The sequence below is a fragment of the Cervus elaphus genome, chromosome 6, assembly GCF_910594005.1.
Source record: "Cervus elaphus chromosome 6, mCerEla1.1, whole genome shotgun sequence".
Classification (NCBI taxonomy): Eukaryota; Metazoa; Chordata; class Mammalia; order Artiodactyla; family Cervidae; genus Cervus; species Cervus elaphus.
The window spans coordinates 20,642,861-20,662,928 of NC_057820.1; the positions used below are offsets into that span (position 1 = coordinate 20,642,861).

The 20,068-nt window shown below is 39.1% G+C and overlaps 1 protein-coding gene across 3 annotated transcripts in view; it reads left to right on the forward strand.

The window, feature by feature from the left end:
* Window positions 1-12,008, forward strand: part of PRKG2 (protein kinase cGMP-dependent 2) — a 113,079-nt gene extending 101,071 nt beyond the window's left edge. For all 3 annotated transcript variants that reach the window (XM_043906377.1, XM_043906376.1, XM_043906378.1), the window contains 2 exons: window positions 6,748-6,814; window positions 8,993-12,008. In XM_043906377.1, coding sequence (XP_043762312.1) covers window positions 6,748-6,814; window positions 8,993-9,088 — 163 coding nt within the window. In that variant the 3' untranslated portion in view covers window positions 9,089-12,008. The remainder of the gene's footprint in view (window positions 1-6,747; window positions 6,815-8,992) is intronic.
* Window positions 12,009-20,068: the final 8,060 nt, after the last annotated feature.

The window sequence follows — 20,068 nt, forward strand, 5'->3', positions numbered from 1 at the left end:
GTTTGCTTTCATGCTTGATTTACAAATAGAGACTAACCTCTTGAGAGTACAAACAAAATAAATTTGAGAATTTCATTTTTGAAAACCTTTGAACACAGTGCTCTGTTCACTTTCAGAGAGGAAAAACCTCTCAATATTTTATTTCTCTCCGGGTGTTTTTACTGAAGAATTGGAGGCAAATCACCACAGGGTGAAAATAAAGGGAGAGATACGGCTGAATAGAAACACTGTCCATTTTTCTGAACAGTAGTGGTGCAGCTCAAAAAAAAAAAAAAAAAAATCCCTGGGCTGCCAACCCTGCTCTATCTATTCATGAGCTTTCTTGAAACAAAGCCATGTATTCAACATTGTAAATTCATATTGGGCTCTTCCGTAAGGAGTCAGGATATATCAGGAAGGGGGTGGGGAGCAGGGAAGACATGGAGACAGACAGATGCATCTGTGGATTTCCGAGACATCAAAATGCTTAGAGTATTTTGCTGTTCTTTATTCTTAGAGCCTTTGGATTGTCTTCAGTGTAAAGTTTATTATTTATCTTAGATTCCAATTTATCTCTCTTCCTACATGCTGTTATCACAGTTTCTTCTCTCATGAATAAAGACACATAAATATACCATTCTTATTGAACAAACAAAAGTCCCGTCAATTAAAGTCCCTCTTCCAATATATTGTCCTCTTTTGTCTCATTAAAGAAGCGTCTTCATGGTTGCTCTGAGGTAGTTGGAAAATAGAAGTGATATAATTGTTAACAGGTTCCAGTTTTGTCTCTTGCTTCTTATTTACCTGAGGCTCATTTAAATGTAACTGTCAAATTGGAATTTTATGCACATGCAAATTGATGCTAAAGGATTTTCTCACTTTAGTGTGGTAATGAAGAATTTTGAATTTCCTTCCCCATAGGGATTAATTTGCCCATGCTTTTTAACAGACAGGGTGTTCTTTGCCAAGTAGCTGAAGCATCCGTGTGTAGGGCAGAGTTCACTAACAAGATGTACCAAATTTACACAGTGCCTTCTGCTGAGCCCAGGGAGCGTAAAACCATTATTTCATCTTATTTTCATAGTGCGTCTTAAGATACAAAGCTGGGGCATGGGGGGCTGAAAAATAGATCTCTCTGCTTTCAAATAGGAGTGTTCTAGAACCTTCTATAAGTCTCCAAGGCATATATAGCTTCTCTACCCAGGATATTCTTGGATTTTTTTTTTTTTTTTTGAGAAAACATTCTTTCTGGGCTTCCCTGAAGGTCCAGTGGTTAAGACCCCATACTTCCAATGCAGGGAGCACAGGTTCAATCCATGGTCAGGTAACTAAGACCCCCACATGCCATACATCGCTGCCTAAATAAATAAATATAACAAAAAAAATTTTTTCTAAAATTTTATATCAGATTTTCCAACTCCTCTCTAAAGTAAAACCTTTTTTTTTTCCTTAGAAAGCCATTTACTTCAATTTTGTATTTAAAAACAAGACAGTTAAACATGCTCTATTGTCAAATGTTTGTCCAGTCTGTATTAAATCATCTTTCCTAAAAATAGAGTTCCTCTCTCTCCTGTTTGTGAGTTAACTTATTAACTAGGTACCAGTCATGGCTGTCTGAAAAGAGGGATAATATATTTGTAGGGTACAATTAAATCTTTCCTGCTAGTTCCAGGAGTAATTTGTTTCCAGTCTCATAATGTTACCTTTAATATTTGGAGTCTCTAGAATTTTACTCTCAAGAATAGCTACAAGTCTTCTAAAAACGAACAAGCAATTTATGTGCAGTTGCTGCTAATATTTCTTTAGTGAATATTTTTCACACACGAGTGCATGCTGGCACTTGGATTACTTAAAATGTGGTTAGTGTCAAAAAGGCCAAGTGTTAAGTGAATAACCACTCATGTTAAGTAAATATTGCCATAAGTCAAATTGTAACAAGTACTCAACAAGAAATGCATAGGCTCTTTGATTCAGTGGAGTAACAGTAATGATTTTTATTAATATTTATGGAGTAGCTTCTGGGTAGAGAGCATTGTAAAATATGTGAAAAGGAATTGTGGCAGACTTTGGTGGTAAAAGAAAAGAATCCACAGAACTGTGTGCCCAGAAATCCCTAAAAATGGAGCCTCAGTCTGTCCAAAGAATCTGATGGGTGGATCAAGCAGAAGACTTCTGCGGTTTTGCAGCAAGGACAGGGGAAGTCATACAGCTAGCAAGGCGGTCTGACTCTCACTCTTTGCTTAAAGACTCGGCAGCTTAGACAAAAACGGCACTTTGGGTGAAGAATGGCATGGCATCTGAAATGGAATGTACTAGAGCCTGCCCTCTAGTTTTAGCACTTTTTCTCTTGCTAAGCTTAGACTTAGGATGGGAGATCCAGTCAAGGAGTGAACCCAAACCAATTCCATGAGTGGGAAGAGATTGAAAAAGGTAGAAAAACGTAACTGCTGGTCCAGTTGACAGACAGAGGAATGTGAAGGTCTCATAAAATCTCCCAGCCTGCCTTCTCACACCTCCCACCACCCTCCCATTGCACCCCCACTGTGGATATTCTTCACATAACGGCCATAATTGTCTTGACATACTTAGATCGCATCACTTCCTTCTAACTTTCTAGTGGTTTTCCCCGAAGCATAAAATCTTGATTCCTTTCTATGTTCCACAAACCCTATAGGATCTGGCCTCTGATTGGTTCTCAGACATGATATGTTTTTCTAGTTTTTCCTCCATTCACCACACTTCTGCTCATTTCATCACTTTCTTCCATTTAGAAAACCATTGACACACATCTATCCATGGCTTCTCCATTCTCTTCATTATGGCTTTAATTCAGATATCAGTTCTTCAGATGTCACTCTGGCTAAAAAGCAGTACCTCCCAACCCATCCCCATGCCAGTCAGCCTCTACCATTTTATTCTGTTATGTCTTCTCTTTATTCTCTATTACTTATTAGTATGTGAAACTAATGTAAGTATTTGTATTGCTTACTTATTTGTTTTCTTGTCATCTGCTACCAAAGTAAAAACATCTTAAAAGCAGGATCGTTGTTTTTGGTACCTGGGACCAAATTGACTTTCTGTACTTTTTTTCTTTTTTTTTTAAGCCTCGGACTCGTGCCTTTTCTTTTCTTTTTCTTTGAAGTTTTTATTTTGTATTGGGGGTATAGCTGATCAACAATGATGTGATAGTTTCAGTGAACAAAGAAGGAACTCAGTCGTACATATCCATGTGCCCGTTCTCCCCCAAACCCCCTCCCATCCAGGCTGCCACATAACATTGAGCAGAGTTCCCCGTGCTATACAGTAGGTCCTTGTTGGTTATCCATTTTACTGTAAGTATATAACAGTGTGTACATTTTTCTTGGCTGACCAAAGTGACTTCAGTGTCCCAACAGAAAAGATCAGTATTGTATAGAACAGTATTAATCCATGTGCTTCATAAGATTCTAAGAGACAGAGTACATTTTTTCTGTCTGAGCCAAGCAAGGTCTCCTTATTTCTGGTGTTGAATCTCCAGCTCACCAAGCCTGATATGTATCCTAAAGATCGTATCAGTCCTTTTAGATTAATAATCAGGAAGCAATAAATGAAAGAACTTCATCTGGCCTTCAGCTTCATCCCATTACAGATAACTGTAAGGTACTTTTTCTCTTGGAGCTTTTTAGATACATTTCATCAAGAGCATCACAATATGGCAATGTGATGTTGTAAGACATGATAATTAGAGATCCTATGTAAACGTGTCCTCTTGTTGTAGACTCATTAAGTTAGTCAACAGACATTTATTTGAGCCCCTGTTTTGTTCCAAGTGGGCTTCCCAGGTGGCCCTAGTGGTAAAGAACCCACCTGCCAATGCAGGAGACATAGAGATGCAGGTTTGATCCATTGGTTGGAAAGATCCCCTGGAGAAGGAAATGGCAGTCTACTCCAGTTTTCTTCCCTGGAGAATGGGCAGAGGAGCCAGGCAGGCTGTCATCCACAGGGTCACAAAAAAAGTCAGACACAACTGAAGCAACTTAGCACACACTGTTCCAAGTGTTAGTGATGCTTCTTTGGAAACGAGCTTGCATCCCTGCCATCATGGAGCTTGCATTCTAGTTGGGGAGAAAGAAAATAAAGAAGATATTGTAACTACATAAAGTGTGTAGTAGAGATATTGAGAGCATTAAGTACTAAGGAGAGAAAATAGAGACAGGATGGGATGTATGTGGCGGGGTGGGGGCGGTGCGGGGAATGGGGAAGGTTTGCCATGTTAGACTGGATGGCCAAAGAAGGCCTCTCTAAGAAATGACCTTTCAGTATCAGAAATATCTGATACTGTTGTGGGAGGAAATCATGTGGAAATCTGGGGAAAGACTCATTCACTTACAGGGGCTTACATTGCAAAGGCCTTGAATTGGGAGCATCCCTAGCTTGTTGGAAGAATGTTGAGGAGACAAAGGAGCAAAACAGAGAGAAAGAGATAAGTAGGACAGTGGTAAGGTGGGGGAAGGGTGGTGGTTGAAAGGATGATTTTGCAAGTCTATGGGTTATAATAGAGACATGGTGAAGGCTGCCTTTTACACTGAGTGAAATTGATAGCATTGGACAGCTGTGAACAGAGGCGTGATGTGACCTGACTTACATTTTCAATAATTGCCTTTGCGGCTGGGTTGTTTCCCATGGACAAAAGTAGAAGAACCTGTGTGCATGCATGCATGTGCTCAGTTCTGTCCAACTCTGTGTAATCCCATGGACTGTAGCCCTCCACGCTCCTCTGTCTGTGGGATTCTCCAGGCAAGAATACTGGAGGAGATTGCCATTTCCTAGTCCAGGGGATCTTTCTCATCTAGGGATTGAATCCATATCTCTTGAGTCTCCTGCATTGGCAGGGGGATTCTTTTACCACTGAGTGACCTGGGAAGCCCAGAGGACCTGTTAGGAGATTATTATAATAATACAGGCAAGAAATACTAATGGCTTGGTGCATGCTGGTAGAATGGAGGTATTGAGTATTTGTAGAGTTCTGAATACCCATCTATTTTGAAGGTAATGCTGACTAAATTTGCTCATGAACTGAGACAGGATGTGAGACAAAAGATAACTCCAAAGTCTTTGGTTTGAACAACTGGAAGAGTTGAGACAAATTTATTGAGGAAAATTTGGAGCTTCAATGTGGACCTGATTGTTGCTAGATACCCATTAGGCATTCTTTGGGGTGATAGTGAATGGCAGTTATGGAAATCAGCCTATAAAGCAATGGGGTGGGCAGATCTTGAATGGAAATAGAAATTTGAGAGTAACCGGTTTATACATGCTATTTAAAGCCCTAAGACTGAATGAGATTACCTGCGAAGTGAGGGTAGTTAAAAAATGAACAGGTCCAATGACTGAGCTCCAGAGCACACCAACTTCATATGGAAATAGCAGTGGAAAATGAGAAAAAGTGCTCAGGAAGGTAGGAAGAAAGCCAGAACAAGAGCATGTCTCTGGAGCCAAGCAGAGGGAGTGTTTGCATAATTGTGAGTGATGGGTAAGTGTGAGTGATGGGTAAGTGTGAGTGATGAGCTGTGGCAAATGCTGCTAGCAGTGAGGTTAAAACTGAGAATCTAGGCAATTTCATGGAGTCGAGAGGGTGAAATCTGACTGAAGTGTGCCCAGGAGAAAATGGGTAGTGTCGACTGAAGCAAAACACACAACCTAAAAGTTGCAAGTTAGGCTTTATTCAAAGACCTTACTGAGGACGAGAGCCTGGGAGGTAGCCTCTCAGCTATCTCTGAGAAGCTACTCCAGAGAGGTGAGGAAGGAGCTGGGATATATAGGAGTTTTTGCTTAAGAAAATGGCTTCAGTGCAGGCAACATTCAGTGTTTACTGGAATAGCAGGCAGCAATTTTTTGGTCTGCAATCGATAGAGTGATTAGGTTACTCTTTCAAGTTTTCTTCCAATGAGAAGAGAGAACTGGAGTGAGAGTTGGGGAAAAGTTCAGGTGAAGGGAGAGTGCTTTGTAGTTGCAAGAATTTCATTGTTTCCACACTGATCTGAATGCACCAGAAGAGAAGATTCAGGAGAGGTGAGATTTTAAGGAGCGTGTTTGAATAGAGAATGTCTACAGGATCAAGTACACAGTAAAGGAGCTGACCTTAACTGGAAGCAAAGGCAGTGCATTCATGGCACAGGAGAGAAGGGAAATATACAGATGTGGGTACATAGGCAGGTACTGGAGAAGGAAATGGCAACCCACTCCAGTATTCTTGCCTGAAACATCTTATGGACAGAGGAAGCCTGCCAGGCTACAGTCCTTGGGGTCGCAAAGAGTCAGACATGATTTAGCTCCTGAACTTGCATGCAGCATGATGCTGGTGAAAAATTACAGGAGTTCCCTTCTCTGCTCCAGTTTTCTTCGTGATATAGGAAGCCAAGCTAACATCTGGGAATGAGAATGGAGAGGAGGTTCTGGAAGTTTGAGGAGAGAGGACAAAGAATGAATTATGAGTCTAAGAGGGTGTGGCAATGAGTGGAAAAACAGGGAGATCTAGACTGACTGCTGGAGACATTAAAGCCCCCCTCCCCGGAAGGTAGTGGGCATGGATTTAACGTGAGATACACACGTGTGTGTATGTGTGTGTGTATGTGTGTGTGTGTGGGCACAGTGAGTATTTCTGTCTGATCACTTGCACCTACACCGTTGCAGGCAGGAAGCAGGCAACAGAATGGGTTGACAGATAACATGACATACTAATAGTGTATCAGATCAGTAATATTCCTCTGTGCTTTTCTCATTTCTCAGGTGGTTAAATGGTTTTAATTGGGAGGGACTGAAAGCACGGACTCTTCCATCACCTTTACAAAGAGAGGTATGGTAGCTGATATATTACTCTTTGATTTTTTTCTAGGTATTTGGTTTTGTAAACAGATGTTAAGTGTGTGATCATGTGTGCACACTCAAGTGTGTGTGTATAATAGATCATAAAAATTTTAAGTTTTTAAATTTAAGTAAAAATGTCATTGCAATTGTGATTCTATGCAAATATGATTGCATTACCTGTTCAATGGACCTTAGCTCAACTCTTAGGAATGCATTATATGTGAATCTAAGTAATGAAGGAGACCAGGTTGGATCCCTGGGTCAGGAAGATCTCCTGGAGAAGGGAATGGCTACTCCAATATTCTTGCCTGGAGAATTCCATGAACAGAGGAGGTTGGTGGGCTGTATAGTCCATGGAGTCAAAAAGAGTCAGACACGATTGAGTGACTAACACTTTCATTTCTAAGTCCCAAGGTCATCAGTGTTGGTCAGGCTGAAAGATGGTTCTAGAAATATAATAGGAACCTATATGCAATTTAAAATCTTCCAGTAGCCATATTTAAAAGGGTTAAAAGAAATAGGTGAAATTAATTTTAATTATTGTACTACATTAAGGATTATTATTTCAACATGTGAAAATAAAAGTGAAAATCTCTCAGTCATGTCTGACTCTCCGCGACCCAGTGGACTATACAGCCATGGAATTCTCCAGGCTAGAATACTGGAGTGGGTAGCCATTCCTGTATCCAGGGCATCGTCCCAACCCAGGGACTGAACCCAGGTCTCCTGCATTGCAGATGGATTTTTTACCAGCTGAGCCACCAGGGAAGCCCTTACATGTTACATTTCAAATTGTAACCAACACAAAATATTAATGAGATGTTCCTAAATTTTCTAAAAATCGCAAGTGGATTTTCCACTTCTCATTACATCTTAATTCTGACTAGTTACATTTCCAGTGCTCAGTCCCCAAGTGTTGCATTTTGGACAGAAATAATTATTTTTAAAATACTTTTAAAATACAGACAGAAATATTATATCATTCCTTTTTCTCTCTGAATGCCTTTCTCCATATTTCCATTAGATTTTCCCTATAAAATTTCATCCTAATGTAAAAGATTTTTATGCTGAAAAGCCTTCTATTGCTCATCCTTTAAAGACTTTAAATTTTAATTTTTTAAATTTAAAATTTTTGTGAGTAAAGATTTTGCTGGCAACACAGATATTTCTTTTGGATTCAGTTATAATTAATTACATTTTTATAAGATTCAGTATCAAATAACATAAATACATTATAAATTTTAAAGTAATTATTAAACAAAATGCTTTGAAAAGAAATTATTTAGTGCACTTGAGGATAAATATTATTTATTAAAAAGTGGAACCAGATTCCACATCAATTCTATTTCTCTTAAAAATTATTTTTATATATTGGGTTGGTCAAAAAGTTCATTCAGGTTTTTCCATACCATCTTATAGAAAAACCCAAAAGAACTTTTTGGCCAGTCCAGTAGATGAACGTGCTAAGAGTTGTGTTCACATAAATAAGTATATGAGAGTGGAGGGTTTTGTAATAAAAATGTCACTTTGAACACCTGAGTAGTCTCTTTGTCTCTCCCAAAACTCATTATGATGGATTATAAATAGTATTTTCAATTATCTACCAGCTGATAATTCAATTAGATACTAATGAAAATTGTTTGAAGACTAAAAATTGGAAACCACTTGATTTACAGAGTAACTGAACACCAGAGTCATTTCATTCTTTCAACAAAGTCATTCAAAACAAATATTTTGAATTCTCCCATTGTTTGAACTTCTGGAAACCTTATATGGGTCAATTAACCATGTAAAATTTCGATTGATGAGAAACATAGAAAGTGGAAGAAGGATTCTGACCCTTTAAAAAAAATATTTCCTTTTAAAATATTTTCCAGTTTGAAAAATAAAGACATTATTTTTTCACCTTTTCTTTCAGAAATAACTTCTCAGGCCAGGTAGCTCCTATCGAAGGTAATTCTGGGATCCGATCCATTTGTTCTAAAGGGGAGATCTCATGAGGTTGAGAATGTGATTCAAAACTGATAACTGGTCATCTTTTCCTTATGCATACCTAACAAGTGCCTGCAGTATAAAATCAGTGTTCAGTTACAGAGAGCATTCCCATATGTTCTAGCATGCTTTGTCAACATTATCCTCACCTTTGGTTTCATCTTTTCTCTACTAGCTCAGTGGACCCACAGATCACAGCTACTTTGACAAGTATCCTCCTGAAAGGGGGGTGCCTCCAGATGAGCTGTCAGGCTGGGATAAAGACTTCTGAGAGAAGAAAAGACGATCACTGCCTACAGAATCAAGAGGACTAGTAGTCCTAGCAATCCAACACTGATCATTTCTTTTTGGAGTTTGATACTATCTCTTGGAAGACCATTAGAGAAAAGAAATCTCTACCCATGATCTGGGGGTGGGAGAGAGTGGGTGCAGAGGTAGTTCTGAATTATAAGGTCTCATTTAGATGCTGTGAATTATTCATGTGTTCCATTTTTTGCTTTTCTCAAATGTTGAAGGCTGTCTTAGTCCCCTCTTCAAAGTCAGAACCATTTTTGTTTAAAGGGACATCATCTTCTCTGCAATCTATTGCTCCATCCTTATCATTCTTGTCTCGTTTAAATCCTAGTAAGGTTTAAAAAATGTCTTGTCCTTGAGCAACTAAGTCATTCAAACAGAAGGAAGAACAAGGGTTAATTTTGGAAAATTTCCCTTTCTCAACAATCTCATATAAGCATCATGGCGTCTTGAAATTGTGGTTTGCAGGAAACTTGGTAGTCAATAGAAATTCTTGATTTTCACCTGAATTCAATCTAGAAATAAATTAATATGCTTCTGAAATTAGTCTGGGGAAAGGCAAATTTGAATATTAGTCCTTGGTACCACTTCCTAACATAAATAAGTTAATTCTTCCTTCCAGGTAATTATATTGTATTGGAGAACTTAGAAAAAATAAACAAAGCAAAAAATATTTTTTATTTTCCTGTGACCAGCTGTGGTACCTCAGAGACTTTGCAAAAGTCTTGTGAAAGGTGGTTGTAACGTGTGGTTAGTCGATGGGCCTTTGGAAAAGTTTTATCTTACATATTAAATATTTTCACCATCAACTTAGAAAACCTGCAGAAACTATATTGTGAAGGCTTTTCCTTCCCCTTACCTGTGGAGGAGAAAAACTTCCAAGAGATCAAAATGTTGACTCTTTGAGACTCTGAGATATTTTGGCCAGTTCTGTGATTGTTGCTATTAATAAACCAAGAGTACAGAATAAACACAGTTAATTTTTAATGAAAATCCCATTGGCAAATATTGATGCAAACCAAAATCACTGTTGCATTAATAATTTTTTAAAAAGATATGTGAGTCATGGGACTATTTATAATTTTAGATATTTAAGGCAGACCAGCCGCTCAAGAAGTAATGCCCAATAACAAGGACACCCAACATCAAGCCCCTTCCTGTCTCCTCTTCCAAATGATGGGTAGATTTGTTTCAATAGCATTGAATGCAAGTGCCTAAGAATTTGCTAGTAGAATGTTTTTATGTATCAATCATGATTATTCTCCCACCCTCCTTTCCAAATGAATAGGAAGCCGACTTTCCACTTTTTTGATCTAGCAGAGTGAAAATAACATTCCTTCTGCATTAAAAAGTTCCATTAATGAAGCTTCTGTATTATTCAAGCTCCTGGTTATATTTCCGTATGCTGATGTTCTATAGGAAAAGCAACCTCTACCCACACTCCACCCATATTTTCAGAATTCGGAGAATCAGTTATCTGCTTTCTGAAGTGTTAAAACAGATGAGTGAGGCCCCACCCAAGAAGGTGCATCCTTAGCAAATTATATTTCCACATTTAGAATCTTTTTGCTGAACCAAAGATTTTTGTTTCCTGGAGTAGTATTTTTAAAGTTGTATTGTACATAGATGAAGCATTTTTAATAGGATTGATGTAACCCGCTTAATGAATTTCTAAGATTTTTTAAAGAGTTTTATTTGCATTTGGTTTGTAAGCACTGTATGTTTTTTCATGTATATATTTTTCAATTACCCACCTATAAATGTAGGAAATTTGTGTATTAGGTTAATATTAGAACTGTACAGTTATACTAGCAATGGTATATTCTCAAAGGTGATCAGTAGTTGTAATTCAAAAACAACTTACATATATACAAATAAAAACCAACTTAGAGTACTACAAGTTTACTTTGGCTATGACTGGCCATGTCATTATATAATCTCCACATGTGATTTTGTTGGGTTTCCTTTAGACTACTTTATAAAGATGAAGAAATGAGAGACCTGACCATAATACAATCCAATTCTATTTTGTAGCTGGATGACCTTGGGAAAATGAATTCACTTTTTTTAGTAGTAGCTTTCTCACCTGTAGAAAAAGGCACAGTAAAATAATACCTACTTTAGGGGCCTGTTTGGGGGAGTAAGTTGATAGAGAGTCCTTTACCAATTTCAATGAAATAATCAATGCTGCATAGATGGAAAGTACTGTTACTATCTCTGTTAGAATTAAAGGGGCCTTAATAACCATTTAGTCTTGAACTTTGTGTGTCATTGGTATCTGTATGCACAACTGTATCAATTAAATACAATGTCAGTCTTTTCTTTTTTTTTAACCATGAAGTATAGTTAAGCTTTAGTGCATATGAAGAGTTAATCCTCACCAAAATGAAGTGCTTATTAAGAGCTCACTGCTCACCTAAGTTTCTAAATTTTAACTTTTTATAAATTAGATATATAGGTATTCTTAGAAAATACAGAAAATTATTCCCCTATACAGTCCTTCATATTCCTAATCATTAAATCATTCCTAATCTGTCTTTTCTGGGTACAAAGTTGATTTTTCATTCTTGAGCCTCTTCTCTGTGGGGTGGGCTTTTCACAATGGTAATTTCCTATTTTCTCTAAATATTAAAATGTTTGGGGTGAGGAGAATGTTGTGATGAAAAGGAAAAGATTTGGAGTAAAATACTATGGGTTTGAATTCCTGCTCTCCCCAGATATGTGTGACCCTGAATAATAAACCACATATTTATTCATCTATAATTTAGAGGTGGTACATGTAAAGTTTTGGAACCTTGGGCCAGAATATCATTACTTGTAGGTCATTTATAATAACCATTTGGAAATAAATATATACATATATATCTTTTCGTATAATAATAAACTCTTGTTTTTTATTGCCAAGTATTATCCTAGGGGTATTTACATCATCATTTCATTCACACAAGATTCTAAAATAATTATAAAAACACTGATTATTACTGCCTTGAAAGCTAAATATTGGCCTCAAATATGCCTTTCATTTTCAATTTAGCTGTGATGGTTTTACATGGCTTGGTTCCAGTTGCTATAGCAATATAACAAATTCACCCACGACTTCTTAGTTGAGCTTCCCTGGTGGCTCAGAGGGTAAAGAATCCACCTGCAATGTGGGAGACCTGGGTTCAATCCCTGGGTTGGGAAGATCCCCTGGAGAAGGGAATGGCCACCCACTTCAGAATTCTGGTCTGGAGAATTCCATGGACAGAGGAGCCTGGCAGGCTACAGTCCATGGGGTCTCAAAGAGTTGGACACGGCTGAATGACTTCCACTCTCTCACTTCTTGGTTGCTTGGATTCTCCTTCGAGATTCTGCGGGTTAGGAATGTGGACAGCACATGACAAAGATGGCTTGTCTCTGCACCACAGTATCTGGGACATCAGGTGGAAAGATTCAAAGACTGGGGTGACTCAGTGGATGAGAGCTAGAATTTCCTGAAGCCTTGTTCACTCATGTATCTAGAGCCCAGGCTGGGACTACTCAAAGACTAGGACTGCTGTCCAGCATGCCTACATGCAATCCTCAACATAGTTTGCATTCCTCACATTATGACATCATTAGAGTAGTCAGACTCCTTTTGTGGGGCTTTGAAAGCAAATGTTCCAGCCAACATGGAGAAGCAACACTAAACTCTATGAGCCAGCATTGCAGTCACATCACATCACTTCTGTCATAGTCTATGGTTGGAAACACAAGCCCACTCGATTGGTGGGGAAGGAACAGAGGCTCCATTTCTTAATGAGAGTTTCAAAGAATTTGCAAAAAAGTTTTAAAACCACCACAACCCACTGTCTGGCCACAGGCTACTTATATTACTACCTTGTGCAAAATAAATTCATTCCCTCCCAAGAGCCTCCATGAAAAGATCGTCTCATGACATCAGACTCAAACTCAAGGTCTGGGATCTTGTCATCTAAGTTCCATTCAGGTGTGGATGAAGACATCTCAGATGTGATTCCTTGGATATATTCTTTTAGGTCAAAACGCCTGTGACCTAAGTTAACAAGACATCTATTCTCACACTCATAGCACTGAATGGTGGGTGAGATAACCAAAGGATAATCACAACAGATCCTGGCATTCCAAGAGCCAGAAAATCAGAGGCACAAAGCTGTCCCTAGAATTCTGAAATTTAGTCTGATGCATGTTACCATTTCACTGCTTAGGGCTCAGTCCCACTCCATGTGAGTTATTTGCCATAGCTCTTGGTTCCATCTTGTAGAATCTTGGATTTACCTCTTAAGTTACCCCCCTTTTTTTTCCTATAAGATATGGCTAGTATTTGCCACTGAGCAGACTTCTTAGTCTGTTTCCTGACTCTGTATGTTTGATGGTAGAGATGCTTTTTTCAGTTTGTCTCTCTTTCTTTACTCCAAGCTGATATATTTTCTTTGAAAACTTGGTGAGTTTCCTATGTATGAATTCATGATCCACTCTACTAGGCAAAAGCTACACTCACAAATCTTTTCTGTGAAGACATTATGGAAAAAATGATGCTTAGAAGTTCTATTTTTTAAAAAATAGAGGATGTATATAGCACATGCTTAAGACATTGAGAAAGCCTTTCGCCTATTTGAAAGGCTTGGTAGTCAGCCTCAAAGATGCTTTCCAGGGACCTCCTTGGTGATCCAGTGGCTGAGACTCTGTGCTCCCAATGCTGGGGGCCCAGGTTTGATATCTGGTCAGGGAGCTAGATCCCACAGCAGCAATTAACAGATATCACATGTCACAGGAAAGATTGCAGATCTTGTGTGCCACAAATGAATAAATAAATATTTAAAAACAACAACAGAAAAAGAAAGATGCCTTTCAATGATTCCAGCTTATGGTGTTCATGCCCTTTTATAATCACCTTCCCTTGAGTGTTGACTGAACCTAGTTACATCCTTCTACAAATAGAATAAAAGTGATGGGAAGTCACTTCTGAGATTATGTTGTAAAGTGAATCTGCTTCTGTCCTGCCTGCCTTTGCTTTCTCTCTCATTTGCTTGCTCCAATGGAAGCCAGCTGCCATGACGTGAACTTCTCTATTGAGGAACTCATGTGGCAAATGACTAAGGAAACACTGGCCCACAGCCAATAAGGAAATGAGGCCCCCAGTCCCATAACTGGTGATGAACCGAATCCTGCCAACAACTGCAAGTAGACCCTCCTTTGGTTGAGCCTCCAGATGAAAATATAACCTTCGCCAACACTTGGTCAAAGCCTGGTGAGAGTCCATGAACCAGATAAGCAACTCCCAGATTTGGGACCTATGGAAACAGTGAGGTAAGAAATGTGTGTAGAATTAAACCATTAGGTGGGGAAGGAAAGACAGACATGAAGTATGGGAAACAAGAACAAAGTGGACATGAGAAGACAAACTGGCAAACCAGAATCCATAACGACAAATGAGACTCTGTGTCTGTCTTTCAAGGTTGCCAACCTTGGCCATACGGGTGGCTTGTAGGATAAGCTGACATTTTTATACACTTGGCTCAGCATTGGCAGATGCCAAAGGAGCAATCTGGCTGGAGTTGGAGGAACCACAAGCCTGGCTACTGCCCTTCACCACCAATACGAGCCAATATATCAACAGAAATATGCATGAGGTGCAACTGTGCTTCATCTTGCACCGACCTCTAGAATATAAATATGGCTGCTACTCACTGACATTTGAGGTGTCTCACAGATACATGCAGATGTCTCTTGTGGCAAAGCCAGACTCAGAATAGCATAGAGAAGGGAAATCTGGGGACTGTATTTCTGGCTTAGCTAAGCTAACACAGTACAAAGTCACTCTATTTCAAACCTATATATATCGTTATTCTTGTGTAATTTATTTAGCATCTTTAATGAAATTTGCTTCCTGTCTTTCTACCCATTTTCACATATCAGTGTATGCAAAGCACAGGCCACATGACTCACCTGAAACCTGCAATATCAGTTTGTCTCAGGTGGTTTACACAAGCTCTACATTGAGTTCAAGCTGGAGCATTTTCAGTTTTGGAAAGCATAAAACCAAAACATTTTTGTTTATTTAATTGTTTGTTATGAATTTAAAATGGTATAATAAAAATAACAAGAAATTTATTTTTGATAAATATTAACGTCCTCAGGAAAAAACCAAGTGGACATGCATTAAGAAAATAAGAAGCAGGACTTTCCTGGTGGTCCAGTGGCTAAGAATCTGCCTGCCAATGCAGGGGACACGAGTTTGATCCCCGGTCTGGGAAGATTCCATGTGACACAGGATGACTAAGCCTGTGTGCCAGAACTACTGAAGCCCATGCTGAGAGCCCATGCTCTGCAACAAGAGAAGCCACTAAATTGAGAAGCCCTTGCACCACAGTTAGAGAGTAGATCCCACTCAACAGCAACTAGAAAAAGCCCGTGTGCAGCAGCAAAGACCCAGTTCAGCCACAAATAAATAAATGAACTTATTTTAAAAAAATAAAAATAGAAAAGAAAATAAGAAGTGGAAGAAAATATGATGAGCTCAAGGAAGAATATTGGCAATGTATCAATCCTGGAAACCAAGTAGACCGAACAGGGTAAGAAGAGTGAAAATATTAAGGTATGACTAGAAACACGTAAAAATTCAAATCCATGAATCAAGGCCAAAGAAAGTAAAGAAAGGCTAATAAAAATATTAATATATATATATATATATTTTCTTGATCAAAGGGATGAAGAGGAACCCTCTTATACTCAGGCATAGTGAATATGAAGAAAAATATTTAATGTGTTTCTTAATTGATTCATTCAAACACTTATTAATTAAGCACTGTTCCAGGCACTCTACTAGGCACTGATGGTACAACAGAAGGCCAAATTCACAGTCCTAATCTATATTCATATTTATTAGATGACCTGGTAGGTGAACAGTGATGATCTCAAAGCAGTGTGATCATGGATATTTTTATCTATTGCTACATTTATACATTGAACTTCTGTTTTATGATCAAGAACGTTTACTTTAAAACATACACTTGAAACAGAGAGCTAGGCTAGATACCAGAAAAATTATTGAAAAAAAGAAAGGACTGGAGAACATCAAATACAAAGTCCACTCGATCAAATCACTATAAAGGCAAGTGACTGTCATACCCTATCAGGCTTGTCCAGGATAAGCTTTTACTTAAACTTTGCCTCAAACTTTTACAGATGCAAGTCAAGGCTTTCACTTGTTAGCAGCAGGTGGTTTACTTTATTGGGTGTTTTGAGCTGTTTTTAGATAAAATGTAGTTAAGTGTCTGCCAGACTTTCTGAGTCTTGTCGCCCCCCCCCCACCTTCTTCATCATCCTCAGGCAGAGTATCTTCTGACACCAAATTCTCTTCACTAAATACATATGCATATATCACTTAACTATTTAATGAACCAACTGATTGAAGGATTCTCTCAACACATATTTGTGTGTCTTCTCTGTACCAGACCTGGTGATTACCAGTGACCAAAATAGACCAGACTCCTTCCATCATGAAGCATATATTCTAATTGTAAGAGGAAGACTGTAAATTGTTAAACAGATGGAAGGCATTACAAAATGTAACTCAACATAAAATCTGGATATTCATAGAAAAAATATAAATTAAAAAACTGTATCTGTAGCTTATACCCTTTGGGCTTCCACCTACTGATGAGTGAGAGGACATGAAAAGTCTCATCTAGTTTAAAGTTAATCCAATGTATAATTTACACAGTCCTTTTAGGGCAGTGGTTCTCAAATTTTGGTTGATATCAACGTTCGATGGGGACTAATACAAGTATCAAGGCCTAGGCCCCATTCCACTTGAAGAAGCCTGGACCTCTGTGGGATTTATTAGCTCCCCAGGAGGTTTCCCTGGTGGCTCAGACAGTGAAGAGTCCACCTGCAGTGCAGGAGACCTGGGTTCAGTCCCTGGGTTGGGAAGATTCTGTGGAGAAGGGAAAGGCTACCCACTCCAGTACTCTTGCCTGGAGAATCCCATGGACAGAGGAGTCTGTTGGGGCTTCAGTCCATGGAGTTGCAAAGAGTCAGACACAATGGAGGGACTAACAAACAGGAGGTTCTAGGGGCTTCCCTGTTGGCCCAGCGGGTAAAGAATCTGCCTGCAATGCAGGATACACAGGAGACACGAGTTTGATCCCTGGGATGGGGAGATCCTCTGGAGTAGGAAATGGCAACCCACTCCAGTATTCTTGCCTGAAAAATCCCACAGACAGAGGAGCCTGGCAGGCTACAGTCCAAAGGGTTGTAAAGAGCTGGACACGGTGACTAAGCACAACACAGCAAAGAAATTCAGGTAAATCACAGAGTTTGAGAAGACGTTCAGTCTCTTTAGACAAAATTGCTCAGATTCCCATTTAGCCTCTCTTCTAATTATGTCCCTGACCAAGATGGAGAATGAGACGAGGCTCTAAGTTCAGATATCTGCATGGTTGCTATGTGTTTGACTGATGTTCATAGCAGAAGTCTATGGCTGGAGAAGCCCGTCATTTGTTCTCTCTAGGCTGAGACAAGGCCCAAGCCCTCCCTCAATGACTCAGCTTCCTTGTGGTTACTGCTGGCAGTGAAGACCTTTAGAAATTGACTGTGGTCCCTTCCAGCTTTACTTGACCTGCTCACAACAAAGCCACCTACTAAGGTGATGCTCTCTGGGGAGCAACCTAGCAGACCTTCAGAATTATAGGTTTTGTTTTCACAAGGCAGAAACCATAAGGACCTAGGACAAACTAGCTCAGAGTCTTGGTTTCCCACTTGTCTCAGTGGTAAAGAATTTGTCTGCCAATTCAGGAGACATGGCTTCTATCCCTGGGTTGGGAAGATCTCCTGGAGTAGGAAATGGCATGCCACTCCCAGTGTTTTTGCCTGGGAAATCCCATGGACAGAGGAGCCTGGCAGGCTACAGTCCATGGGGTCGCAAAGAGTCAGACACAACTGATCACACATGCATTTGTATTGCAGGCCATGCTGTGTCCCCAAAGTTACCATGCTGACATTTATTCTAGAGCAGCTTGTCTTGAGTTCCAAACATGGGAGGAAGGGCTTCTCTCCTCCATCCTTCCTTTCACGGTTCCCTCTGGCTAGAAAAGGGTAGGCTTTTCCCTCTTTCTTTTCTCCCTGGACTTTCCTTACATACCCCAAATTCTCTGGTCTCTTAACAAGGCCTGATCCTTTATAAGCTAAAGGAGATAGAGGAATTTAGATAATCCTGTCTCAGGATCAAAGCTTGGCTTTTGACTTCCAGAAGCTTAATGTCAGCTGAGACTTTCTCTGCTACTCTACTGGAACTCATCCCAATAGGCAGGTGGATGCTTCTAGAAAAGAACCAAGATTTATTCTCAGGAAGGCAAAAACAAGATTATGTTAGTAATTCAAAAGGAGAATTATTTACTCTGCAGAAATAAACAAACTGTTTTTCATCACAGTGATAAACTCTATTAATATAGTTAAATAGGCTAATGTGACAGGCTGAGCCTGAGGAGAGGTGAGAATGGCTTTGAATAACTGGTAAGGAAATGCTTTCCTGAATAAATGACATTTGAGATGAGAATTGAATGCTAAAAGGTAAACAACCTTGATACAGTCTAGGAAGAAATGTTCCATGCAAAAAAAGTAAATGCAAAAACTGTTGGGGGTATTAATGAATCTGGCATGTTGGGGAAACAGGAAGAAGTCTTGTAAGTTTCCAGAATAATGAGAGCTCAGAGAGGTAGGCAGGACCAGATTAAGAAAACTTTCTATGCCACATAAAGTGCTTGGGTTTATCCCCAAAGAAATCTGAAGCCACTTGATTTTTTTTTTTCCTTTAGAACAGCAGAGTGACTTGAGCTGATTTATGTTTTCAAAAGATCATACTGGTGACTGTGCTCTGAAGGAGCATAGATAGGGGAGTGAAGGAAGCAGACAGACCAGTTAGCAGGATGTTCAATTATTTAATTCAAGGGAAAACTGATGGGAACCGGTTCAGACTAGAATGTCAGATGGGTCACTTAAAAGGAGTGATGGGTAGATTGAGGCTGTGTTTTGGAAAGTAACAGGTGACAGGCTTGGATGGGAAGAATGAGATAAAGAGAAGAAGAAATAAGAACAATTCTTGAGATTTATCAAGGTTCTAGGTGAGTAAATAGATGTACACAGGTATATGTATATGTGTGCACATATGTACCTGTAAGTATATATATGTGTGTGTATATGAATACATATAATTTTAAAATATTCCTCTTCTAAGAACGGCATGTGGTCTCAGTATCTTTTCAGATGAGATTGCCAGATATTGGTGATTGCATTGTTCAAGGTTAAAAAAAAAGGAAAAGGATTAACATCTTAAGCATTTATGTGACAGGCAGTGTGCTAAGTGGTAAAGAAGGAGACACAGGTTCGATCCCTGGTCTGGGACGATCCCACATGCCGCGGAGCAGCTAAGCCCCTGTGCCACACCTACTGAGCCTGTGCCCTCGAGCCTGTGTTTGTATAGAGCTTGTGCAACAAGAGACGACACCACACTGAGAAGCCCAAGCCCCACAACTAGCGGGTAGCCCCTGCTCGCCACAACTAGAGAAAAGCCTGAGCAGTAACGAAGACCCAGCAAAGCCAAAAAATAGATAAATAAAATTATTAAAAAAAATAAAAAATAAATGTTATCTCAGTCGAACTTTATGCCTCAATTTTATGAAGCAATTGTTTCTACTACTTAACAGATGAGGAAAATTTACCCTGGAGGGAAAAGAAACTAACACACTTCAAACATGTATTCAGCAAACATTTTTAAAGGACTTTCGGTGTGTATTATATTCATAGTTGAAGGTCAGCATGGATTTAAAAAAACTGGAAAAAAAACAGTTCTAAATCTTACACCTTGTATGGTATATATTCTGGGTGCAAAACTAGTTAAAAGACCATGCCTTTCATGGACTAACTTAAACCAGACATAACAGTAGTGCTCAAAAATATC